Genomic DNA, 27,800 nt, shown 5'->3' on the forward strand with positions numbered 1-27,800 from the left:
AAAGACTAGACCTACAACAAGGGTCTTATATGTTACGATGGCAGATGCTCATGGTGCTATGAGGACAAAAAAAAAATATTACAATTAGGTCGAATAATTATTTAAGTAAATAGACCTGCAGGTCTAGCAACATTTTTTATAATTTTCGAAGCCTAGAAGAGGAGTGATGTTATGTAGCCGTAAAGTTGGTGTTTTGCACCGCACCGTTGGAATTTGCATATGTCATTTAGAATTAAACAGGTCTGCTGGATTGCTTCTTCGAACAGCCACACGAGGGCCTCGGCTCCCTAATAACGGCTTGGTTTACCGTCTTTGTCACGTTTGTACAAGAAGGTCCTTGGGAATAGTTGGCATATATACATGACAGAACAAAACCCGTCCGGAGTCTGTTTAGAAAAGAGATACTGGGTAACGCTTTAGAAAAATGACGTCATCGACATGCCCCGTCCAGGATCCTCATTGGCTGTTCGTGCGCCAGTAAAAGCGTCCCATTGAAAAATGGACGCCATGTTCTTAGATTTCTGTCCTTGTATGTCGATACCTGATGTTAATGAAGTCCTTCCTTTACTCTTTCTTGGTAGTGCCTCTAGCCCTTCGAACTCGTATTGATGGCTCTTCCTGATGACGTCACATCCGTTGCAGCGGCTTGCTTCTGTTTAGACGGCGCTTTCGTTGGAGGCGGTGGAGTCTCGGGAAGGAAGAATGATACTCTGGGCCTGGAGGGGTGGACCACGGGAGGCCGGGGACCGGGCCTAGCCTGAGCAGGAGGCCGACGTCAACCAAGTGTACGTGACAAAGGGAGTCAGAGACGCCCTCAGCGGAATAAATAGTAGCGTAGGTACCGGGCATTCAAAGGGAGGAAGAAGAGTCCGTGAGACGAGCAGGCCTCTGGAGAAAGTGAACGGTCTGTAATATTGGGTCTCCACAAGGTGCTGTTTGAAGGAGACGGGTAGAAGCTAACGGTGATAGAATAATTAGAAGAATTTAAAAACACGCGTTTCGTGTGTGACCAGGTCTATGGGGAGTGAATTTGTTGACAGGGTAGAGATATTGTGGAATCTGTTTAATAGAGAATTAGAGCATAACAGGATATATCTGAAGAACGGATAGAGATGCAGTGATCACTAAGTTCGATGATGTTTAGTCTTTTTGGGACTGTAACCGTGATTGAAAAGAGTAAAAGATGTATAACTTGCTCCATAGAATCCTAATCAGGAACACTTACTAATTTACACCCGAGCGATACTTGCGTTTTAAATTCTCGTTTATTAAAAGCTGAATACTCGTTATAAGTTTTTTCTTTTTTCTACAAATAATGTTTGGGGAGTATGAGATTACAATATTTGAAAATGATATCGGTCAGTTGAATGGTTATTTCTGCATTTTAAAAACCTGTATTTAGTTTGCTGAGCTGTGTCAAACATCAAAGGAATACTAGCCGTGGTGAGAGCTCTTTAAGGCCTGCATTAAGATGCGACCTACAGTGATGAGTTGGAATGTGTCCGCAAATATAGTAATTGGTCCTCTTTTCCACCGCGACCCCATAAATCCCTTTATTTACATTGTACATCTTCTGCCACTGATGTATTAGTACACAGTGCATACTAGTTGAAGCTGTGGGGTGTGCATATATAAGGTGACTATTCACTGAGAGAAACTGTAATTCAGACAAGTACTTCATCATGGTTTTAAAGTAGGGAAAAGACTTCTAGAAATATCCAAAGTGTTAACATAACCAAAACTAGATACATCCTTGTTTTTTAGTACACAACCCATTGTCATAATAAAGTTCATTAACACTTATTTTATTATGTCGCTTAAGTTATTTTTTTTATAGTGCTGACCTAGCCACAAGGGCAGTGGAGCGCTTCACAAACAGACTGGCACAGTATGAGACTGCTTGAATAGAAATGAGTGCAAGTCAGATTGGACAGTCCGGTACGTTTTGAGCAGGTGTTTCATTAATGTTCTGGATCAATTGCGGTTGCTGTTTGAATCTTGGATATACTTCTAATGTGTTTGTGACCTCAAGTAAGGTGTACTTTATTCTTAAGCAGTTGGGGTGCAGAAGACTAAAGGATTTGTCTATGATGCATTTCCTTTTGAAGTGAGTAAACATTTCTAAGGGTAGCCAGTACATTTTTGAATCGGTGTGGTATTCCATTTGCTTGCCGTCTGAAACAGCAGTAAGCATAGCCATGGTTCATTCGTAAAGTCCTGGCTGTGTAGCAATTCTGCTGTCTAGATGTTAAAGTACAGTGCTTTGGGCATTTGCACATTAGCGGGAGATATAACGAATTTTTGAGAGACCGCTCCAAGCTATTCTTCAACGGGCTAGTTTTTGAAGTGCAGGCGGAGGAATTTAGTTTTTGTAGTGTTTAATATAAAATAGAAGATCCAGTCCATGTGGTTGTCTAGGAATATTTTCAGGCTTCAAGTTTGAGCAATTTGAACTTTTGTGATACAGCCGTGTATCGTCTGCAGATTGATTCTGATCGTTGTACTTTGCAACACTGAGCCTAGTGTTTGCATGTAGTGATTTAAAGACGGGGTGTGAAAGGAAAGTGCCATTGGGTTCTGAGCATTTAATTGGAAAGGAGAACGATGTGAATGAGTCAATTTTTATTTACAAATTGGATTCTAGTTGATAAGCAGGCGAACCATTCCATCACTTGAACGTTAATTCTCGATATGGATACTAAGATGTTGAGTAGGGTCTTAAAGTTGTTTCTGAAAGATGCTAAAATGTCTAGTAGCACTATTGTATGGTAATCCCCTTCATCAAGTGTATTTAGACTATAATCGCAACCCTGGAGAGGTATTTATCTGCTGCATTTGGGTCAAAATACACGGAATGATTTTGTTACATTTGTCAGTAATCATGTAGGAAAAAAATATTTTGCCCACGGAAAGAAGATTGGAGACTGACCTTTGAAAGTCCGTAGAACAAAGGTTCGGTGTCTTGAGTAATTAGGTTATTTGGCCATATTTTAAGGAGAAAGGTATTGTGTCTTCAAAATAGGGAGTTTATTCTGAGAATAAGAGGTGCTGGATCTTACGTAAATGCTTCTGTTAACCTTACAGGAATATGATTATCAGCATACGTAGTTGGCTTGATGGAGATGTTGCTTTGTATAAGAGACTGGTAGTCGTTTGCAATGATGGATGACATTTTAGATTATTGCTTTCTGGTACAGTGTCGGGAGTAGAAGAATGTGAGCTATTTCTTTGTGTACTGTTTGTCTTAGAGAAAAATTTACAATGGTGACGGTGGTAACTGAGTTTACACACTTATTTAGCAGAAGCTTGCAAAGACTGGAATTATGCGATTGTGCTGCAGCTTCGTTTTTTCACATAATTATGGATTTGCCACATAAGCCTTCATCAGCTGTGTAATCTGCAGATTTTAACAACAAAAATGCTTCCTGTTTAAAAGTTATTAAAACGCAGCAGTACGGTGGAAGGCAAAGGTTGCCTGGTCACCTTTTTGCTGCTTATTTCTATATTTGGGTGTCTAACTGGTGCTCATAAAGTGCAACCTATACCCAGAGCCCACTAGTATTGTGCGGCTGTGGCAATTTTAGCATAGTTAAAGATTTGCCACATAAACCATAATCTGCAGGTGTAAAACAAATATTTCTAGCTCAAACAGTTCAAAAGCTACTAAAACACCGTGCCACATGTTTTGGAAGGCACTGTGCAAACTTTCACTGGTCACCCTTCTGTGACTTATTGGTATATTTGGGAGTTAAACTCCGAACTAAAGAGGTGTAACTAATGCCCAGACAGTGGTAAGTTTAAAAAAAAACGATGAAGTAATACTATTGCAAAATGTGCTGCGCTATTCACCTTTTCTTGCTGCATAATCTACTTAACCCTGCTGTATAGTTTGGCCCTCTCCTGTCGCCTAATTCTAGTGACCCTGCCTATACCTCGACAGTATTATCAAGTGTAAAAATTAAAAAAAATATGGAGTAATACTATCACAAAAATTGCCGCCCAATTAGGCTTTTCTTGCCGAATAATTTAGTCAACTCAGCCGCATAATTTTAGTTCCTCTCCCTGGCTATGGATGATACCTCTTTTGGCATCACTATCGTTGTCCAGTATGAATTTTGGATTTAGAATCCATTAGCAAAATAGTGTGGTAAAACATCCAGCAGAGCAGGTGCAAATAGGCCCACCTGTTAACTTTTACCGAAAACAGACTCCCATAAAGCCATGGTAATACAATATTGTGTTTCGTCTGAGAGTACTTTAATAAAAGCTTTACAGTTAAGAGAGACTGCAATCGGACAAAAGTGTGATTTCACGTGCCCCATCAAGTGCACGGACAAAGTGAAATTAAGTGGAGATTGTGTTGCTATGGCACTCGGGCATTTTACTACCACATGGGAGGAATAGGCATCTCAATTTTGAGACTCGAGAAGCACTTCGAACATTATTTTTTAGCTCATTGAAATACGGTCAAGACATTTATGATCTTCGCTGTTTTAACGTCTTTGAAATCGGACCTACGGTCTTGTGTGATAATTCATATCCCCCTGTGACAAAAACAGCATATATAAATAAGTCTGTTCGTGTCTTTTTGCAGACACAGCAGCTGAAGTGTATAATTTGAGCCTTTGTATGGTAATCCCCTTCATCAAGTGTATTTAGACTATAATCGCAACCCTGGAGAGGTATTTATCTGCTGCATTTGGGTCAAAATACACGGAATGATTTTGTTACATTTGTCAGTAATCATGTAGGAAAAAAATATTTTGCCCACGGAAAGAAGATTGGAGACTGACCTTTGAAAGTCCGTAGAACAAACAGTTTAATTGGTTGTTTCGTTAGTCAAATCAAGTAGTCTTTTACAGGAGTTCTTTTAAACATAACTGAGGTTTCCTACAACCCAGTCGGTTATTATTATCCTTTCATTGACACACTCCAAATGTATCCTCTAGCAAACCAAGTTTGAAAAAGGGAGAGGGGGGGGGCGTCATCAAAGTAACAGCTGCCACCCACTAGCTTACCAACTGTTTTATTTATGGCTGTCCTTGGTGACATCTAAAGAATGTTTCCACCCCAAAGCTTTTGGGCGTGCCAAATTGAGAAGATTTTTATTCGGGACTGGTGGGTCTGTACCCGGGAATTAATTGCATCTAACTTAGAGAAAAGGACAAACTCAAATTCCGATTCTGAAGTGATCTTAACGGTTCTTTAAAAAAAAAAATCAAGAAGTTAATGTCTGGTTGCAAAATTAGATGAAATATTTGTTGGAAAAATGACATGACGCTTCCTGGAGAAAAATAAAACAATTATGTGGGCTATGAAGTTATCTAGTGTAATGTGTTGTAGAAAAATAAGCTTTCCATGTGATTAACTACATCCCTCAGACCCAGCTTTCAGTGACCTTCGTTTATAGAATTAGGGGCCACATGTATGAACGCATTTTCCCATAGACACAGAATGGGTAAAACCCTTTGATACATCTGGCCTTTAGTGTGCATTTAGACTGTGGCAGCAAGGACCTTTTTGAGCTTCCTTAATTGTAATGGAAAAGTAGTTTCTGTACAGTGGCAAATGTGCTTAAGACGTCTGTAGCCCTCATCTGTTTGGTTTGTCATTGCCCTGTCTTTAAAGGAACATTCAGTCGCTGTAATACATCTGGTGCCTATATGAATCCCACTTACTAAACACTGTCAAGAAAATTATAGAGCAGCTACAGCGCGAACGTTTAGTCAAATTCGAGGTAATGGCCATTCTGCTCGCATGAGGGCCAGAGAATAACCGAGCTGCATTTCCAAATCAGGTGACCTGTTCTCAGGACACCCCCGCGTGGCCACCAGCTGTAGCGTGTGCGTCCCTCCCCGCTGCTGCCCTCAGCCTCGCTGAGCCCACCCAGACTGCCCCCCCCGCTGTAGTAGCGTGATTGTTTGGATTTTGACTGCATTATTTGTTTCGTTATTTGGCCTTTCTGTACTGTCCCCATACTGTTGTGGGCTGTTTTATTATTGTTTTGCCTCATTGTTGTTCTTGCCGCTTCCTTCTCTGCCCCCTGTTCCTCGCTTCCCGCCGCCGTGCGTGCGGCCACGCCCCCTTTTCCTTCTGTACCCTCCCGGCTGCTCCTCCCTCCCACTTCGCCATAAATGGCGACCACGCGTACGCGCAGCGGGCGCGCCGATGGCGCGCCAAAGGTAAGCCCGTCTGTGCCTGGACCGCGCCCAGCGCCAGGACCCCTGGCCCCCGCAGACACCAGCCCACCCGCCGGACCTACGACACCACCGAACTCAACGCACTCAACACCGGCCGGATCCCGGGATGCTACCGAGCCACCCCGAGGCGCACCCACGTACCCTTCAGCTGCCACTTCTGCAAGTTCTCCTGCATCCGCACCTGCACCGCACCAGCACCCACCAAGCCGAGAACCAGCAGCAACCGCCTAAAGTGCATCCTGCTCAACACCCGCTCCGTCCACAGACACGCCGTAGAGCTCTGGAACCTCCTCGACACAACATCACCAGATGTCGCCTTCCTCAAGGAAACCTGGATGAACGCCTCCTCAGCGCCCGACATCGCCATCCCAGACGGTTACAAGATCATCCGGAGGGACCGCGGCAACCAGACCGGAGGAGGCATCGCCATCATCCACATGAATACCATCCGCATCACGAGCAACTCCGACGACACCCTCACAACCGCCAAACACCTGCACTTCCAGATCCACACCGACCCCAGGACCACACTCAGAGGCACCATCATCTACAGACCCCCGGGACCACGCACACAATTCAGTGAAGACATCGCCGACTTCATCAGCCCGCACGCCCTCCCCTCCGCTGACTACATCCTCCTCGGGGACGTCAACTTCCACTTGGAGAACAACGACAACCGCAACACCGCCACCCTGCTGGACAACCTCGCCACCCTCGGTCTCAGCTGGTGACCACCCCCACCCACTACACCCACTGAGGACCCCGCCCAGCAGATCCGGCAGCAAGAAAGCTCCATGGTTCACCGACGAACTCAAGAGCTCCAAGAGGAACTGCCGAACCCTCGAAAGAGCCTGGCGCGAGACCCAACACCAAACAACATGACCGCCCTCAAGATCGCCACTCGAAAACACCACCAACTGATCCACACCACCAAGAAAACCGCATTCAAGGAACGACTGGACAACAACGCCCACAACAGCAAGGAACTCTTCGACATCGTCGAAGAGCTCTCCAACCCCAGCGCCGGAAACAACGACATCACCCCATCACAAGACCTCTGCAACTCCCTCGCCTCCTACTTCCACAACAAGATCGCGGACATACACAACAGCCTCAGCACACAGCCAGCGCACCCCACGACAGCACCTGCACCCCCTACCACCACCCTCCGCGACTGGACCCCGATCAACACTGAGGAAACCCTTCGCACGATGAACTCCGTCCACTCCGGATCGCCAACCGACCCCTGCCCTCACCACGTCTTCAACAAGGCCGACGCCGTCATCGCGCCCCACCTGCGGGACATCATCAACACCTCCTTCGACACCGCGACCTTCCCAGAGAGCTGGAAGCATGCCGAACTCAGCGCTCTACTGAAGAAACCATCAGCGGACCCCACCGAGCTAAAAAACTACCGCCCCATCTCGCTCCTCCCGTTTCCGGCCAAAGTTATCGAGAAGACAGTCGGCAAGCAGCTGGCCGCCTTCCTCGAGACAAATGGATCCCTCGACTACTCGCAGTCCGGCTTCCGGGCCAACCACAGCACAGAGACTGCCCTCATCGCAGCCACTAACGACATCCGAGCCCTGCTCGACAACGGGGAAACAGCGGCCCTCATCCTCCTGGACCTCTCCGCGGCTTTCGACACTGTCTGCCACCGCACCCTAGAGCAGCGCCTCAGCAACGTCGGAATCCAGGAGAAGGCACTAGAATGGATCATCTCCTTCCTCGCCGGAAGGACACAGGGAGTCCGCCTCCCCCATTCAGATCAGAAGCCACCGAAGTCATCTGCGGCGTTCCTCAAGGCTCCTCGCTCAGCCCCACCCTCTTCAATGTCTACATGAGCCCCCTTGCGGCCATCGCACGCCAACACAACCTCAACATCATCTCTTACGCCGACGACACCCAGCTGATCCTCTCCCTCACCAACGACACCGCCAGAGCCAACCTTCACGAGGGGATGAAAGACGTAGCCGAATGGATGAAGAACAGCCGCCTGAAACTGAACTCAGACAAGACGGAAGTCCTCATCCTAGGATCTTCGCCCTCCGCCTGGGACGACTCCTGGTGGCCCCCTGCCCTGGGCAGCGCACCCAAACCAACAGACCACGCACGCAACCTGGGCTTCATCCTGGACTCCTCCCTCTCCTTGACCAGACAAGTCAACGCCGTCTCCTCGTCATGCTTCAACATCCTGCGCATGCTACGTAAGATCTTCCAGGGGATCCCCACGAGACCAGGAAGACGGTCACCCAGGCCCTCGTCACCAGCCGACTGGACTACGGCAACTCCCTCTACGCCGGAACCACTGTCAAACTCCAGAAGAGACTCCAGCGAATCCAGAACGCCTCAGCAAGACTCATCCTGGACATCCCCCGACACGGCCACATCTCCGAACACCTGAGAGACCTGCACTGGCTCCCGGTCAACAAGAGAATCACGTTCCGACTCCTCACCCACGCACACAAAGCCCTACACAACCAAGGCCCAAGATACCTCAACAGCCGCCTCAACTTCTACACTCCCACATGCCAGCTTCGATCAACCAACCTCGCCCTTGCCGCCATCCCCCGCATCCGAAGAGCCACCACAGGAGGAAGATCCTTCTCCTACCTCTCCGCCAAGACGTGGAACTCCCTCCCGACCCACCTCCGCCTGACCCAAGACCACCTCGCCTTCAGGAAGCAGCTCAAGACCTGGCTGTTTGAGCAGTAGCGGACCCCCCCCCCCATCCCAAGCGCCTTGAGACCCTCCGGGTGAGTAGCACGCTATATAAATGCTGTGATTTATTGATTGAATCATGCAAATGTTTATACATTGAAGTAGGAAACCACGTTTTCAGTTGTGCTGTCTGTGAGCAAAAATGGGGAAAATATCACTGGATTAAGCCTACTGCTTCACGCCTTTTTGTATTACCAGCTGTCAGAAATGTGCAGCTGTTGAGGGGCATCTAGGCTTTCATCCTTCTCAGGTGGTACAGTTGGCACCATTTAGTTGGGTATTTTGTGAATGTTATCCGTAATCCAGTTTGTGGCTGTGCACGGTAAAAGGCATATAATGTCATAATTCACTGTACTGTGGCCAGGTTCGAGTAAAGTACATTGGTTTCATCTTTGTTACCTGTTTTAGAATGCTCCGGTTTAAAGCATATAACCAACTGTGCAGCGACCCAGTAAGGCAGTGCCGTAGGTGAGCAGTGGCACCTTTTGAGAAGCACTACTGGTAGTTTCCAAAAGTAGCCTGTATCGATTGATTCAAGCGATTTGGTAGCTTTCTGCATGGATCACGTGCCAGTCTCATTGGGTGTGATGTAGTGAAGTCTTTCGGTAACCGGCTCCATATGGCGTTTATTTTTTATTTTTTAAAGAAGCAACACATTCAGCTTTGAATTGCACACAGTCCATCCTATGAAGGACGTCCGATTTGTTACTGACTACCAATATGTTTCTGTGCTTTTGATTTTTGCACATCCCAGTCAGGTAGTTCTTTTTAGGTCAAAGCCTTTCTATTTGTTGGCTTTATTTGTTCAGGTTGTCCCGCGTGACTTTGTCCCTCCCAAGGAGCAACGTCTTTTCACACTTCCTCAAGTGCTCCTTTCTGTAAACATGCCTGTAAATCTTGTTTTTATCTTGTCACATTTGCTGGGCATTAAAAGACCGATCTCAAATGTCAGGCTCTGTCTTCCGAAGGAGTTTGGTGTTTACTTTTCTTTCTCTGACTTTAAAGTGAGAGGATCTATGTAACAATCTTCCTGGATACTGGGTAGGAAATATTGTGTTTCTAGCACACAACATTTCAATGAACTGTGCAAGTATTTCAGAATATATCAGAATTTAGAATGCAGTAATGAAGCATTTATTTTGTTAATTCTGAAGTGTGTTGAAAACAAATACTAGAATATGATCAAACCAATAAACTAGGTGATACCATTTCCACACATTATCGTTTGTACACTGTATAGTTTTATTAGTAAAACTATGTTTTTAATCAAAATTACCATTACATTTGCAGTGTGTTGTCTGTAATGGCAGTGTGCTACTATAAGATGCATACTCCACTTGGCACTATTCCACATCATTGCACTCTACTCCTCACCAGTCCACTGTATGCCACTGCACTCTACACCTCTCTATGCACATGTACTCTTTACCACTGCACTCTTCGCCAAGACACTCTATGTCCCTGCACCAATCCACTGTACGCTACACTAATTACTCTGCGCCATTACTTTACGCCACTGCACTCGACCCTGCACCACTCCATTCCACTGTCACTCTACTCTGAAACAATCTACTCTACCACTGCACAGCACTTGCCACTGAACTCTACACCACTGTATTCTATGTATCACTCTAATCTACGCTGCTGCACTCAATGCCACTCTATTCTGCAATACTCTATGCCAATGCACTCTAAACCATTCCACTCTACGCCACTTCGTGCTACTCTGCATCGCTCTATGCCATTGCATTCTGCGGCACTCTACTCTGCTACTTTACTCAACACCACTATACACTCTATGCCACTCTACTCTACTGCACTCTATGCCACTCTACTCTGCATTGCTGCACTCTGCGCCACTCTACTATGCAACACTCTAATCTATGCCACTCCTTCTACGATGCTGAATTCTATGCTGCTACACTCTGCCAATGCACTCTAAACCAGTCCACTGTACTCTCCTTCTCAGTACCTCACTCTGTGACTCCACTCTATGCCACTCCAATTCACTACACTCTATGCAACTACACTCTACTCCAGTCTTCGCCATTCCAGTCTGACACTCCACAGCACGCTCCCCTACGCCACCAACTTTTAGCCATGCTGAACAGCTGCCACTCTAGTTTTCAGCATGACTAAAACACATTGGCAAAGCCAATAAATGTTCCATAGACGAGACCTATTGGCATTGTTTATTAAACAATGCTTTTCATTAGTAAGCGCCTTTAGGTGGTATAGAATGAACATTTTCTTGTGTGATTTCCTTACAGGGTAAGACTACTTCCACATCCTCAAAGACCAGCCTGTCTTCGGGCGCCTGCAATGGCATCTGTTACCTTGGGTGAGTGTCGCATGCATAATATAATCAGGAGGCATGGTGGAGCTTGCGTGTGAGCCATCCATTTTGAATTGAGACTAAAGGTTGCAATAGTGCTTTCTTATTTGTTGGGCTGCTCTGTCACTTGCCATGGAGCGACAGCTGTGAGTAGTTTTATTGTAGTAAGTTTAGTTTTGCTCACGTACGTCTAAAATATTTGTTCAAAACCACACTTTTGTGGATGACCAGCTTAATGCAGATTTAAAACTGCGGTATGTGTTTCTCCTTCATGTATGAAAGTGTTCCTTTTTAGGTCGAGCCTAGCTGAGCTTGCGCTGCAAGGCATGGTGTATTGAGTATATGGGCTTCAAGCGGGCTCATCGCTTGTCATTGGTTGTTTCAGTGTGCCTTTCTAAATTCCATACTTTTGAATGGTAAATCATGCCCATTTGTTACTCCTTTTGGACTGCTGTTCCCTCCCATAGCGACTGGCCTTGTTGCAGGGTTCATTTGCTTATGGCCATTTCAGTTCGTTTCACACACTATTTTTTTTCGATTGTCTCATATTCTGGAAAATGTTGCACACGTGAGCATCTTTTTCTGTGTGTTCTCCCCACTACATCTAACCTTTCACTTACGATCTACAGCGTCTGGGTCACTGAAGATCGATTTGAGCAGTCACAAAGTTAGAAAGATGGAAAATTGACAGTACCTAGCTCCCTTTCACCCAATCTCTCGTTTTTAGCATTAATCTCATACACGCATCCCTCTCATACACGCATCCCTCTCATACACGCATCCCTCTCATCCCCTGGTACGCATAGGGGTTTGTGCGAGCACCCCTCTGACTAGGGCTCACATAAGCCACCCCAACGGGAAACACAGAACACTCCTCCAAAAACATGGACCAAAGGAAAAAAAATACAACAAAAACATGCCACATTGCGTTGCAAGAACAGTATGCACTAGAGATTACTGTTCGATTCATAAAATCAGTTCAATACACAGTGGCGGCCGCCAGTAACAAACAGCAGAAGGAGCCTGGGGGAAGAGTGACTGAGCGCGGGGATTAATAATAATAATTTTAAAACGTACCACGCGGCTCTCAATATACGGGGGGTGGGGGGGGTCGCACGGGGATATATATGGATCGGTGCTTTAAAAATAAAGTTTAAAAAACGTAAGCTTACCTGACCGGTCGGGTCCACAACGCCTCTGCTGACTGCTCCTGGGCTGGGTTCTGGTGCATTAGCGCCTTCACTTCAACGTCTTCTGGGTGAGAGGCTGGCAACCCCACAGCCAATTCAGGCGCTGCTCCTGGCCGAGGGCAGGGGTACTCCCTGCCTGTTAGGAGACGGGGGGCGGCGCATGAAGCAACCCTCGGTCTCTTAAGGAGAAGGCTACTGCGCATGTTTGGCCTGATCGTAAAAACGATCAGCCCAAAAACGAACATGCGCACTGCTGCCTGCTGTCACTCAACCCTGACAGTGCTGCCGCTGCCCCGCCCCCTTCAGCGTCCGTAGCTTGCTCTACTTCTGACGCTAATTCCAATCAGGAGTCCTGATTGCTGCAATTAGCGCCAGAAGTCGAACTATTAAATTCTAAATGGGACTCTGGCATAAGTGGGGCAACGCCCCAGCGCCCCCAATGAACGAACCGCCACTGCCTGCAGATTAGTATTCCAAGGCAGGGGAGCTTCACAGATCCCACCGCCTTGGTATCTGAATCTGGCTTCTCTCTCAGTAGAGGAAGCTTGACTGCCTTTGTCCCTTTGGCACCTGAACAGACTGGATAATTAGCCAGATAGGCATGTCCACCTTCAGGCTAATACCACCTCTAAGAAAATTGAGGCAACTTTTTAAAGTTAGCCATCTTGGTGATGGCAAACGTAAGGATTCTGAGACATGGTTATACCCACCTCCACAGGAAGTGGTCATATAAGGGACGTAGTCACCCCATTGGCAGGTAGCCTATTGGCCACTAACCTACACACAATTCAATATTTAGCCCCCGGCACCAGAAAAGCAGATCCTGCTGACCTACGAAGAAGGACACTGAAGAGCTGCCAAAGCAAAGACTGAAGAAGAGCAACTGACCTGACACCTGCCCTGCCGGCCTGTCTACTGTTTTCTGTTGCATTGCGCCAAAGTCATCTTGTCTTGCAAGCTGTCGTACCTTCAAAGCCCTGGGTGGACTGCCTACCTACCTTCAACAAAAGACTGTGGTCTCCATGCGCTCAAGAGACTCCTTGTGAACTCTCCAAAGCCACCTGCAGCCTTTGTGCTGGTCCCCTCAGCCGTCCGTGCTCCCAAACAAAGAAACCCAACATCTCAAAAACCCTCTGCACCCGGCCTGAAGAGAATAGGGCCATCGACGTCCCCTAGCATTGCAAGACTTTCACCTTTTCATGCAAGAATACAACTCAGTGGGCAATACTCTTTGAACTCCACTGGTGGAGCTGAATTTTGTTACCCACCCCTAACTTTAGTACCCTCTAAGTCCCTAGTAGAAGGTAACCCTGGTATTTAGGGTCTGAGGTACTAAAGAGGGTCCCCAGGGCTGCAGCACAAATTGTGCTACCCTAAGGGACCCCTCACCATCCTCATGCAAACTTCCACTGCAGGCTGCGTGTCTTGATGCCGACAAAAGACAATAAACGACATGGCACCTGTGTGCCATGCCTGCAGAAACTATGGCAGGATGCACTATACTACATGTGAGCGCCTAACTGCATGAGCAAATGAGCCCCGTGCTGGTAAGTTCCATCACTGCCAGAACAAGTGATCAGGGAAGCCATTTTAAAAGCATATGCTGGACACTGGTGAAAAGAATTTCCACAGCTACATGATGACTTTACTGATAATAGATATTTTTTTATCAGCCATCCTGTATTAATAAACCCCCACAGATGCCAGTATTGGATTTATTAATACATGCACACAAAGGGTACGTTAGAGGTGCCCCCTGAAAATCTAACCGCTACTGGTGTGCTGGCTGACCTGTTTTTTTGCCATCCTGCCACCAGAGACGAGTTTCTGACCCTCCAGGGTGAGGTCAGAAACCTAGTCTGCTTGGGTAGGGGATGTTTTCACCCCCTTACACAGTATGATCTGCATATTATTCCAAGTTAGGGGAGCTTCAAAGAGCCCACTGTCTTTGGTATGCAAATTTGGTTTCTCTCACAAGAGGTATCTAACCCCCCCCCCCTCCCCCATTGTTCAGAGCCCTTTAGCACCTGGACAGCTGGGAAAATTAGCTAGTCAGACAGGCGTGGCGACCCTCTGGCTACTGCCACTCCTAATTTGAGCTACCTGAAGTGGCGTCAACTTTTCAAAGTTAGCCATTTTGGTGATGGCAAAACACAGGAATTCTGGGACAGTGTTTTGCCTGCCTCCCCCAGTAAGTGGTCATATAGGGGGCGTAGTGACCCCATGGGTAGGTAGCTCATTGGCTACTACCATACACTCCTTAACAACCCTAAATTCAGTATTTAGGGAAGACCCTGGCACCAGAGAATATGATCCTGCCAACCAAAGGAAGGGCTGAAGAGCAGCCAGATCAAGGACTGCAGAAGAAGCAACTGATGTGGCGCCAGCCTTGCCGATCTGTACTCTACAATTGCTCCAAAGTTGTCTCGCCCTGCAAGCTGCTGATCCTTCAAAGCCTTGAGAGGACTGCCCGGGCTTCTTCAAAGACTCTGGAACTACAGTGGAACATTGGAGTTATTCCCCTGCATCTTGCAGTTGCCAATGACTGGGCTGTGACACAGGAAACACCGGAAACCACCAGAGGTGCCTAGCCCAAGCTGAAGTAGGCCAACGGTGCCAGCGTGGTCCCCAGACCCTCCAGTCTTGAAGCCCACTTTGGGTTTCCTAGCTGTGGACTTCTCAATGCCACCTGCAGCCTCTTTTGCGACAGCTTCCGGTGACGAAGACCCAACACCTTGGCACCCGTCACCTGTGGAGAAGAAGACCAATGGTGTCCCCAAATATTGTGAGGCCTGAGCCCCCCTGTAGGTTCAGCCCGAATGCCGTCCATCTAGCCCCCCCCTCCTTGCAACCTTCAACCCCTTTTTGCACTGGCCGATCCCCATTGAGTGACATTGAGCACCCACCCCTGCTGTTTTGCACCCAGCAACCCATGTGCCTCTGATGGTGACCTGCTGATGCTGCCTTGGACCATGCCCCATGCTCACCTTAAGTCCAGGAAATTGGTCTTTTGAGTCGCTATGTTGTACTTGTTTTTATTCCCATAGGATAACATTGCAGCTTCTGAAAAGTGCAAAATGTCTTTTTAAAAAAAATGTACATGTAAAGTATTTCTCTTGCAGACGTACTTACCTGATCGTATTGATTCTAGTGCCTAAACATATGTAAAGATACTTGTTATTTTTATAAATTGTTGTGGATCTCCTTCCTGAGTCATGTGAATCATTTATCGGCTATTGTGTGTATTTGCAGAAGTCTAACACTCCTCTCTGGTAAGCCTAAGGCTTCTCGACCACACTACCCCCCCCCCCCCCCTCCAATACCCCCCCCCCCCCCCCCCCCCCCTCCACCCAGAAGAGCACCTTGGGATTTCTAGAGCAAGCACCTGTCCACTAGTAAGGGAGTACCTGGACTCTTTATATGCTCTACCAAAAAGAGGTATATCTTGCAAAGAGCTAGCTTCCTACACTTTGCAAAACATAAATTAAGTAGTGCAAAGTGACTGCTAATGATACTTCAACAGGAAAATGCACACACTGCCAACTGGGGTTGTCTGGTCTATTAACCCACACTTGAAATCTCAGAGCAATCGCTTGAAATGTTAAAATGTGTTGCAATATTCCACCTCTCAAGGCTTTGACTGATCTGCCATATTGCATCACTCTCTGGAGTTGCTGTCTGCTGCTCCTAAATTGGGCTTTTAAACCATTGAAATGGGTCTCACTGCAGTCTAGGACCTGTATAAATGACTGTAAGTAATAAAAGCTTGTTTCATTTTGTTGGCATTTTATAGAGTTTCTCCAACCATAAGGGACGTGAAGAGCTCTTCAGTGCTAACAAGCTTAGTAGAAATCCAAAAACTGCGCCTCTATCTTTTACACTTCATCATCCAACACACTAAGTGTTGCATCCCATAACACAATGAGCGCACCTCAGTGGTAATCACGCACAACATGGAAACTCTTCCCATATGATCAACTCTTCCCTCTCATTCGGGACTGTCCCTGAATGGAAGAAAGCTATGGTAAATGGTCTGCTCAGAAATCCAAACCTGGACCCGGCAGACTTGGGCAACTATCGCCACATTTAGCTGCTTCCGGCAATGAGAAAGTTGTCAACCATACTCTCTCCACGTTCCTGGAATCCAATCGCCTGCTCCACCCCTCACTAACTGGCTATTGGCCACATCAAGGCACTGAGACCTCCTTATTTGTGGTTGTGGAGGAAGCAAGGAAGATTCTTGATTCCTGAGGCGCAGCCGCCATAGTACTCCTGACCTAAGCTCAGGAATTTAGGAGTATCCGGCAAGGTACTATCAGGGCTCCAATCCTTCCCGGAGGATAGGTCGTTCCAAGTGTTATCCGGGGACACCCTATCAAAATCTGTCCCACTCAAGTGTGGAGTTCCACAGGGCTCATCGCTAAGCCAACCCTTTTTATTGTCTATATGCATCTACTAGCAGAGACTGTTGTCCCCTTTGGGATCCGTATAGTCACATATGTCGAAGACACCCAGCTGGTGGTGGCCTTAACCCAGACCAACCATACACCCCCGGATCTCCATCACTGCCTCAAGGAAGTCACCAAGTGGATGAGTCTATCCCACTTAAAACTCAACGGTTGCACTGTCTCTCCTGGCCGCTGGGAGCAAAAGGCTAGCTGCTTGTAAATGTGAATTTGGAGAAAATTAAAATGAAGAGTTAATCATTAAGGTAACTTTTCATTTGAATTTTCTCCCATTTAAAAGCATTCAGAAACATCGTATTGAGTCGTCAAGGACTTTAAAAGTTTAATACTTCAGTTCTTCACCTCTGTGCCCCAGCCTGGCCTATAAATCTGACATAGCATGGCTTGGTATCGGTCCTGGTGATGATATAAAATACGCAGTCTTCCTTTAACTTTATAAAAATGAACTCAAGGCTGTGAGCTACTTTGAAGGTGTCTGGGAGCTCGCAATCGACTGGTTGGAGCCCCCTGCTCTAGCACCACATGATCATCTATATAAATTAGAACATTTTGAGTATTGGTAATCTGGGGGTTCGGTGGATCCATGTAATTATTATTATTTTTTAAATCTTTTTCATTAACATTTTTCATCATGAAAACAATCAGTAAGCATGTCAATTTCGAGCAGCACACCCCTCTATCCATTTTCCCTTTCTGTTTCGCAACCACATTGTACATCGTGTCGCATGGTTCAGTGAAGAGTCTCTCCCTACCCCATCTACAGATCCGCCACCACCTACGCATCACATTCCGCACCCAGAAGAATAAGGTCCCGTACTTCCCCTGTGCCTCATAACCCACCATCCAGCCCATGGTAATGCCTCCATTTACCCCATACCCTGCTAAATTTCTTGGGGTGCCCTCTCGCCTTATACGTAACTCTCTCGGCAGCCATATAGAGATCCATTCCCTTCCTCCAGGATCCATGTACTTTTGACAGAACCATTGGTACATCCCAGAAGTAAACTGTAATAAAAAGCAGGGTTAGAAAACCACCCAGTTTCAGCTTTAAAGCTTGAGGAATACGGGGACTGCTTATATAATCATCCATTCCTTCAACAGGGACTTCCTCTCATTTCAGTGCAGGATATTGAATAATTTGAGGAATCCGCAAGACCCCCACGTTCTTTCACCATAATCCGGTATGCACTATGTCGTAAGCCTCAGGAAAGTTAACCAAACGAGAACCGGTTCCCTTTGACGCAGTAAACTAACCATAGAATAGACATTTGTGAATCTTTTAGAGGCTGCATTATATTCTAGCACACGTAAGATTGAAAAAATAAAAATAAGAGATAATTGGGTTTGTGTGGCAGATCTACTTGACTAGGAAGTGACCAGTTTTATAAAGTTCTCCGCAAGGATCATGAGCTAATGTTCTCATTAATTGTGCCTTTATATTCTCTATTTGGCATATTTGTGCTATTTAGAACTTTTGTACAAAGTCCTTTGAATATGTCTGCGGTAATTTGTGTTGAATGCTCCTGTTCTTTGCAAGCAACCCATCCCTTTTCCCTGCAATTGATGTCATATAAAAGCCTTTGTCCTTCTGCCACTGTCTGCCAGTTCAAAGGAGCCCTTTTAGAGAGGAATCCTTATTTCTCCGGTTTAAGGAAAATAAACGTGACAAGTAGCCTGGTGTACGTCCCTGCACAAATCTTGGAGCAGATGTAACAAGTGGTACAGTAAATAGTTTTAAACTGATTTCATAGGCTGATGCTCTCGCCACAGCTGGGAATCAGTCCCCTATTATTAGGACCCGGGCAGAAGGTAAGCGAGCCGACTTGCGACCATAGGTTGATTATATTTATTGTGAAGGGTGGTGCTGCCCGCAAGGGGCCTCCTGAGCCATCCCTGAAAGAACAAGAGTGAGAGGTGGGTGTGCTTTACCTCCCTCCCTGCAGTGCCTTGCTGTAGAGGAAAGACTCTTTAACCCCTTGCGTGCTCGTGACGGAACCATTCCGTCACGAGCCACGGTGGGGCTGTGCTGGTGACTGAATGGTTCCGTCACCGCCCGCCGCGCCTGCATGGCGCTGATTCGGCGCCTGTGCTGAGCGTTCCATTGAGCGGGCGGGGCAGTGACTGAACCATTCCGTCACAAGCACAGCCCCACCGCGGCTCGTGACTGAGTGATTCCGTCACGAGCATGGTGGCGCCGCGCGGGCCTACCCCCTAGCGCCGTGGCGGAATTACCGCCGCGGCCTAGGGGTTAAGCATTGCGCATTCCCTAAAACATTGGAGAATGGAAAAGTTTATGTTGTGTGGGTCAAGCAAAGGGAAGAGAAAAATAGCTGCCGCCACCAACCCCCACCTCACTTATAAACCCATGGCTGTATGTTTGGATAGAAAAATGTCTGAAGATATTTGCAGCCATAGTGGTGTTTTTGGGTCCATTTCACAGTGGAACAAATCAAGAATAAAGAGGGTGAGAGGCATTTTTTTTAAGTCTGGGTTTTCGACAAGGAAGCAGAGGAGCAACGCGTGGGGAACTGCCTCTTGAACAGAAGTACTGCTCACTTAAAGCACTCCAATACCTTCTGGTCGGTTTGCGCTACATCTGCAAAGTGCTAATAACAAGCTGAGCCACCCATGCCTAATAATTAGGGCTCCCGGTTTTATGGTATTTATTCTTTTAACATTTCCGTCTGTATTTATCCATATTTATTTCTGTCATTTTATCTGGATTTATCCACATTTATTTTTGTCGCAATCAAAAAATGGCACTGCAGCTAGTATTTTTCCACATTTATTTAAATTGACATGCATACTTTGTCGGCTGAATCCATAGTGGGAAAGAATAAGGGTTCACTCAACAAATGACTGCTACAAGCACGCTGTCTGCCTAGCCACATACGGTGCTGCATCAGCGCCATCTGTGCCCCCCATACACTTTCTAAAGTCCTGCTTACCTATAATATGTGTGAAAGGGGTAGCAAAGGTCCAAGGATTTCAAGGCTTGAACAACACTTGAATAAGTTGTATGGGTGGAGACACACTCGAAGCTCTGGACCTCTTGGGCTTCAAGTTAAGAAACAGTTTTGAAAAGTGGTAAGTGTGTTCTCCACAGAAATTCACATCAGTTTTTCAAGATTAATATCCATTCTTTCCAGATCGTGGTATGAAGGACAGAGACATTTTAATTGCAGTGAAGTGTCTTTATTTTTATTCATAGGACAAGGACAGCCGACACGTGTTTCGCCCCCTCTTGGCGATTTGCGCCGGGGATTTCTCAAGGCTGTTGAAGAGGAGAAGAGGGAATATTTTAGTTGTGTGGTATGAAAGCAGTTGACCCCAAGAGAAACAGAGAAAACACCAAGTGTGAGGAAGTGGTTAGGGTGATTTTGTGGTATCATAGCGTAAAAAAGCCTTATCTACATGCTCAAAAAAAAAGTGGTGAATCTTAAGTCAAATGCAGTGATTTGGGTTGTACCAGAACCGCGCAGAAAAGAATTCAGAAGGAAGCAATACCAGTGTTTTTTGTAGAGTTTTTTTAGAAAACGGCAAGATCTAGTTAGCGTAGAGGCTAGTGTTTTTTTAGAGTTTTGTTAGAAAAACGGCAAGAACTAGTTAGCGTAGAGAAAGGTGTCACGATATTCAGTTTTACAATCCAGAAAAAGTCCCAAAGTACCAGAACAGAGAGTGGTAAGTGGATAGAGAAAGGTACAGTGTGGTAAATGGAATACAATCATAATACCTAGTTTAGCTTATTGACGTAAATTGTTGTGATTTCCATATAATTACAGTGTCCCAAATGCGAAAGTATAATTCTTCAGAAATAAAACATGTTTCTGTCAATTCAAACAGAAGAGTTCGTAAATACAATTGTTTTGGCAATCGGTCTTTCGCATAGCATGTCAGATAAAACATTGTGAGAAGTACAAACAAGCTTACAATATATAAAAGCATCTATCTACATTACAAAGATTACAAAAATGAATAGGAGGGTTCGTACTATCTTACAAACTTTGTATTAAGTTGTTACGATTTTAGTTGATATAGTTACTTTAAATCATTTTCTCTAAGTTTATCTAACCCATTGGGGGTAGTGCCTTTTATTCAATAAAGTTAAACCTGGCTATTGTGCCTGCATCACAAGGACTGCCATCAAAAGGATCATATATTGGTAAATAGTTCGAGCTGGTGATGGTCCTAGTAACTACCATTAAGTTTGAACGTGCATGTAACAAGGTCATGAGTAGCCTCTATTGAAAGGGGTTTACCTAGTTCCTATATTCAAAAGACACATGATAAAAAATAGTGGCCGAGCTACACATATTTATTACATTTTTTTCAGCATTGTTGTAAAAAGGAAAGTCATTCCTGTATTTGGTGATTTATCAAAAATGGGCATTATTTACATGGCGGTACAGATATTACTAAGTTCGTTAACTTACTATTATTGTGGCATAGTCAAATAGACGTGTGGTAGGTGCTGCGCCACATTTCTGTACAAACATTAGGTTGCTTTTAAAAAGGCAGTGTAGCCCAGGTAAGTGCGTCTGTCTGAAAGGATAGTCTATGGTTGATGGGTAACAGTGCAGCTCGTAGTGTTAAGATTATGCGAAAATGAGCAGGAAACGCGAGCGATTTAATGAGCTGGCGACACGGGGAAAAACAGGACGGCATGTCGCTGTAATTTAAAAGGTTGCACACGCCAAATGTATCGGCGTAATGTTAGAGTATACGGTACTTAGGAGGCTTCCGTCCCAGACAGAGGGGGATGGCATGCATCCGTGATTACGGAAGTTGCGCAAACTAATTTAGACGGCGTACACAGGAAAGTTACTTTTTAGGCTGATGCCCCTGCTCCTAATATCCTTCCGACATGGTGGTTCTTGGGTTGAATCCCAGCGGTTCCCCACAACCGCGGGAACCCGGTAGTTGAAGGATCCGACCCGGAAGTGGTAACCTCAAGGGCGGGTTAACCATTAGGTATTCTACGTATAGGATTATTATTTATTATTGTGATTGAAGGAATAAAGTGACGGGCGAAAAAGACACCGTGCTAATTTTAAATGTATACAGCAGTTGAGTTCAAGCAAAAGGAAAGGAGGTTTTTAATTACGGGATTTTTTTCAAAAGGGTATCTCACTCAGCTCGGTAAAACGGGCGCCATTTGTAAGAGGTGTGGATACCTGCTTAACAGAATGTCAACCTTTGACCACTTATACAGTGTAGGCGAGTATCGTATGTTCCCCCGTTTGTATCTTGTTCTCTTATCCAAGTTTAAGCAAAGGATGATGAATAGTGATTAGTTCTTGATATGAAATGTAAACCTATGATTCTGTATTGTATTAGCAACATCTGTCAATTAACAGTAATGCTTGGCCTCAAGACATGCAGAGGCAGGGATGTAAACACTTATTTTTTGGGCACCTAGGATTGCATCAGGCTAGGTCCTCATCTAATGGTCATTTTTTAAGAGTGATATAAACTATTTTCGCTTTCCAACATCCTCTATCTCTCATTAGTTTGTATTGATACGTTGGGTCTCAGCATTTCCGCAAAAGACTAAAAATTCATCTCATCTGTTGTAAACATACAACTTTGTCCATGGCATAATTTCAATATCTCACAGTGGGGAGAGTGAGAAGGGTTATAGTCTATGATGTCACTCAACTGTTATAGACCTGTGTCTATGTCCATGGTGTTATTGCATCATCTCACAGTAGGAAAGGTGAGATCGGTTACAGCCAGTGATGCCACTCATATTCCTGGTTAAGCCCTTTTGTTACAGTTTCCATTCCAATGATTAATGAGCTCTCTTCTCGGCGAAGCATTTGGTCCAAATCTCCTCCTCGTTTAGGGATTTTTAGTCTTTTTAGGCCAACAAAAGTGAAGCTCAGGTTGTTCTTATGATGTTGTAGGAAGTGATCTACAAGGGACTGTCTAGTGTCTATTCCATGGATATTCCGATAGTGTTCCTGTATTCGGACTTTCAAAGGTCTTTTAGAGCTACCAATGTAATGTTGTCCACAAGGGCATGTTATTAGATAAATAACATAGGTACTTTCACAGTTGATTAAATCTTTGATCTTATATTTGTGGCCATTGATTAGGACCTCTTTAGTTCTTGATTTGCCCAATTTGCAGATTGAACAGTTCGTGCAAGTGTAAAAACCAATGGTCTGAGGTGGAAATGCTCTTGGTTTTGGTTTGGTATCTAGAAAAGATGGACAGAGAATATCTCTTAAGTTCCTGCTTCGTGAGAAACCCATCTGGGGTTTGTCTTGTATTGTATCGGACAGGGTTGGGTTATCTTTCAACAGGTGCCAGTGTTTTTGCAGGGTCTTACGAATATGTTGTTGACCGCTATTATATTCAGTGGTAAAGCGAATCGTTTGTTTCTTCTCTTGTAGTTGGTTGTTGTGCAGTAAGCTCTGTCTATCAGATGTTTTAAATTTGGTAAGTGCTTTAGTCAGTGGTTGTTCTTTGTAACCTCTTTGTCTCAGGCGTTGGGTTATGTTGGCTGAATGCGTTTCATACTCTTCCACAGAGCTACAGTTCATGCGTGCTCGTCTATATTCCCCTCCTGGAATGTTTGTAATAGTGTGGGCAGGATGGCTGCTGGTGGCATGCAACATAGTTTGCAGAGCTCGGCTTTCTGTAAATTTTGGTGTGTAGCTGATTCTCTGAGATGTAAATAGACAGGTCCAAGAATTCAATTTCTGTTTTCGAGATGTTGTGTGATTTCAATACCCCATTGATTCGGTGACATAGACTTGATGAATGATCTGAGTTTGTTCACGGTTCCTTGCCAGATCATTAAAATATTGTCTATGTAACGACCCCACATTATTATGTTGTCTGTCACATCTTCCGGTCCTTGCATGCCACCAGCAGCCATCCTGCCCACACTATTGCAAACATTCCAGGAGGGGAATATAGACTAGCACGAGCCACTATTTTTTATCATGTGTCTTTTGAATATAGGAACTAGGTAAACCCCTTTCAATAGAGGCTACTCATGACCTTGTTACATGCACGTTCAAACTTAATGGTAGTTACTAGGACCATCACCAGCTCGAACTATTTACCAATATATGATCCTTTTGATGGCAGTCCTTGTGATGCAGGCACAATAGCCAGGTTTAACTCTATTGAATAAAAGGCACTACCCCCAATGGGTTAGATAAACTTAGAGAAAATGATTTAAAGTAACTATATCAACTAAAATCGTAACAACTTAATACAAAGTTTGTAAGATAGTACGAACCCTCCTATTCATTTTTGTAATCTTTGTAATGTAGATAGATGCTTTTATATATTGTAAGCTTGTTTGTACTTCTCACAATGTTTTATCTGACATGCTATGCGAAATACCGATTGCTAAAACAATTGTATTTACGAACTCTTCTGTTTGAATTGACAGAAACATGTTTTATTTCTGAAGAATTATACTTTCGCATTTGGGACACTGTAATTATATGGAAATCACAACAATTTACGTCAATAAGCTAAACTAGGCATTATGATTGTATTCCATTTACCACACTGTACCTTCCTCTATCCACTTACCACTCTCTGTTCTGGTACTTTGGGACTTTTTCTGGATTGTAAAACTGAATATCGTGACACCTTTCTCTACGCTAACTAGTTCTTGCCGTTTTTCTAACAAAACTCTAAAAAAACACTAGCCTCTACGCTAACTAGATCTTGCTGTTTTTCTAAAAAAACTCTACAAAAAACACTGGTATTGCTTCCTTCTGAATTCTTTTCTGCGCGGTTCTGGTACAACCCAAATCACTGCATTTGACTTAAGATTCACCACTTTTTTTTTTTTGAGCATGTAGATAAGGCTTTTTTACGCTATGATACCACAAAATCACCCTAACCACTTCCTCACACTTGGTGTTTTCTCTGTTTCTCTTGGGGTCAACTGCTTTCATACCACACAACTAAAATATTCTCTCTTCTCCTCTTCAACAGCCTTGAGAAAGCCCCGGCGCAAATCGCCAAGAGGGGGCGAAACACGTGTCGGCTGTCCTTGTCCTATGAATAAAAATAAAGACACTTCACTGCAATTAAAATGTCTCTGTCCTTCATACCACGATCTGGAAAGAATGGATATTAATCTTGAAAAACTGATGTGAATTTCTGTGGAGAACACACTTACCACTTCTTACCTATAATATGTCCATCTAACATTATGCATCTGGCCCTGTAAAAAAATAAAATGTTGTAATTCTGGGCATGCTGATAGAGAATACAGCCTGACAATCTGTCAGTTTTGTGGAGGATATATTCGACCCCTGAAATATAATTGCCATCACCAAATGTTTTTCCTTACCAAGCAAGACACTTAATAGTAATATCTCTGTCAAAAACCAGGGTAAAGGATAAGATACAGGAGACGCTGGTTTGGAATGGCAAATACCACAGCTTCGGACCTTCACAGAACTACTGCTTACTAATATTGACAAAGCAAGAATAATGTGCTTTGTCTTTAGGAATAGCTTCTTCAATTACAAATATAAAGCATTTAAGACACATGGTCACACCAGGCTTTTTTGTGGGTACAGAGATCAAATTTGTTTCCTTTTATGTGTGGAATATTTTTTTTTTACTACAACTAGGTAATTTAGCACTGTATGAAGGCTTAATTTGTCTTCAATGGCAACAGAACCACTCATGGCATCAGGCATGTTTTACCATCTATATATAAATACAGACAGAAAACTAAATGTTTTCAGTCTGTATTTATATGTAAAAATCCGTTAAACCGGAAGCCTTACTAATAATTAACTCCTGGCCGCCAAGTTACCCAGGTTATCTTCGGATGAAGGGAGAAGGTTAACTTATCTGTAGTAAACAAAGCTTCTGCCGCTGCTCGTCATGTCTGCAGGAGCTGTAGAGATCGCTTCCCTTTGTCCAGGCAACACCACAGCGCCAACGCAGTCACGTAGGGAAAGCGGGCGGAAATGTTAGAAGCCGGCAAACTGCTGACATTGGACGAACGGGCACCATTGTTGGAGTGCTGCAATTTGGTGTTACTGAAAGAAAAAAAAAAAAGGATTTTTAAAAGTTGTTTGGCGAGCCCCAGCACAAATGAAAGGCACGCTCGCCATATTAAATCTGCAGCCGTATGGCACATAGAAAAAAATAATGTATTAAAAGTTAAAGCGCGATGTCACGCCGCTTTAAAAAACCAAAAACATTTGTTTGTTAACCTGAATATGGCGAGCAAGAAAAAAATATTTTAAAAGTTAAAGCGAGATGTCACGCCTCTTTAAAAAACCAAAAACATTTCTTTGTTAACCTGAATATGGCGAGCAATCTAAAAAGAAATGTGTGGCTGGTTGAATTTTTAAAAAGCAGCTGCTTAAGAAAAGAATGCTCAGACTGTAATTGACACATACCAAGTAACCACACATGTGAGAGGACCAGTCCTCATGGGAGGTTACAAAAGACCAGGCTGTACTAAGGAGGGACTACTAAGCCTATTCAGAACTCCAAAGCAACCATTTACAAAGGACAGTGACAGCAGCCAATTAAAAAGATGGGCGGAGAGTGGGTGAAGCTTCAAGTCCATACCTGAATACAGCATGCCTCGAAGACACAGTGCAAGCGCTGCCTATGCGAGACCTAATAAACCGAGTTTTAAATTTAATGGGAAGGTTGGAACTTAACTAAATTTAATTGAGGCCATCTATTGTCCATGCTGTATTCTGTTTGATGCTTGTACTGGCCCGTGAATTAATGTTATTTATTTTAAGTTTTATATAGCGCTAGCTTGATCCGTAGGTATCGGAGCGCTTTACATACACACAGTAAACCACAGAGAGGATATTACAATACATAGTAGGCCGGCAGTAAGGAAGCAAACCAAAGAAAAAAATACAGCATGGGAAATAAATATTCAGTTCAGCGGAGGGGGAGAGAGCAATAAAAAGAAAAAAGGTGTGAATGACATAGTCCAGTAACCTACTATCCTTGAATGTCCATAGAGAGAGGAGACAACTCTGGTATAGAAATCTAGGTACGGTCCCTTTTGAAACAGGAGAAGGAGGGGTTGCATCTGAGGACTCCAGGGAGAGCGTTCCATATCCTGGAAGCGTAATCCCATATACCAAAATCTACTGACTTAATATGGGCTTTGCTTGACAGATTACTGCTGTAGTGGCTGGGAGTGCTACTAGCATTGTGGTTCAGGAATGGACCACTGCTCGTTCATAGCATTCTACCAGTGAGGTCAGCGGTTCAGCACTGTTAGGAACCACTGCATGACCAAGGTTAAGTGAGTCTGTTAGAAAACGATTAATTAATTGCTATGAAGTCTTTTTTGTTCAGAATGCTGAAACAGGAAAAAGAGAGAGTGGTTTTAACCCACAATTAAAAACAAGTAACATTTTCTCATTTCTTAATATGGGAACATGCTTGGTTTTTTTTCTCCTTTTTACATCCATGTGTTTATTTGCTGACAATCCCTTTTCGTGTGTGACATTGTGATAGAGTTGTGGCCGGTTTGTTACAGATTCTGGCTCCTAAAGTACATGCAGGGTGCCCCCCCATGCTCTGGACCCGGTCCAGACCTCTCAGGCCTGAGGATAACGTAATATTTAGCCTCGAATTTCAAATTCCTGCACATTTACAGAAGGTTTTTAAAATTGTACTTTTTGTTTATTTACATAAACTATTCTGTTAATATTATTTCCATTCCTAAGCAGTCGCTGCCCCCCCCCTGAATAGTCGTCATGGACTCCCGGGGAACATAGATCGCTGTGGGTCTTTTTCACCTGCTGGGGTGGGGGGGGGCCTTTGGCAGCGCCGCCGCCGCCGTGCTTGTGACTCGCTCGGCTCGTCACGTGCACGGTGTAGCTGTGCTCATGCCGACATGACCACACCCGTT

The 27,800-nt window shown here is 44.7% G+C and overlaps 1 protein-coding gene across 5 annotated transcripts in view; it reads left to right on the top strand.

Annotated features, from left to right (window-relative positions):
• Window positions 1–652: 652 nt before the first annotated feature.
• C9H19orf47 (chromosome 9 C19orf47 homolog) overlaps window positions 653–27,800 on the top strand; it is a 128,452-nt gene continuing 101,304 nt past the window's right edge. For 2 of the 5 annotated variants that reach the window (XM_086938257.1, XM_086938259.1), the window contains exons 1-2: window positions 653–834; window positions 11,192–11,262. In XM_086938257.1, coding sequence (XP_086794383.1) covers window positions 11,244–11,262 — 19 coding nt within the window. In that variant the 5' untranslated portion in view covers window positions 653–834; window positions 11,192–11,243. Of the gene's footprint in view, window positions 898–11,191; window positions 11,263–27,800 lie in introns of all 5 variants that reach the window. The other 3 variants (XM_086938255.1, XM_086938258.1, XM_086938256.1) reach the window with 2 other exon arrangements.

This window comes from Lissotriton vulgaris, chromosome 9 (assembly GCF_964263255.1).
Source record: "Lissotriton vulgaris chromosome 9, aLisVul1.2, whole genome shotgun sequence".
Taxonomy (NCBI): Eukaryota; Metazoa; Chordata; class Amphibia; order Caudata; family Salamandridae; genus Lissotriton; species Lissotriton vulgaris.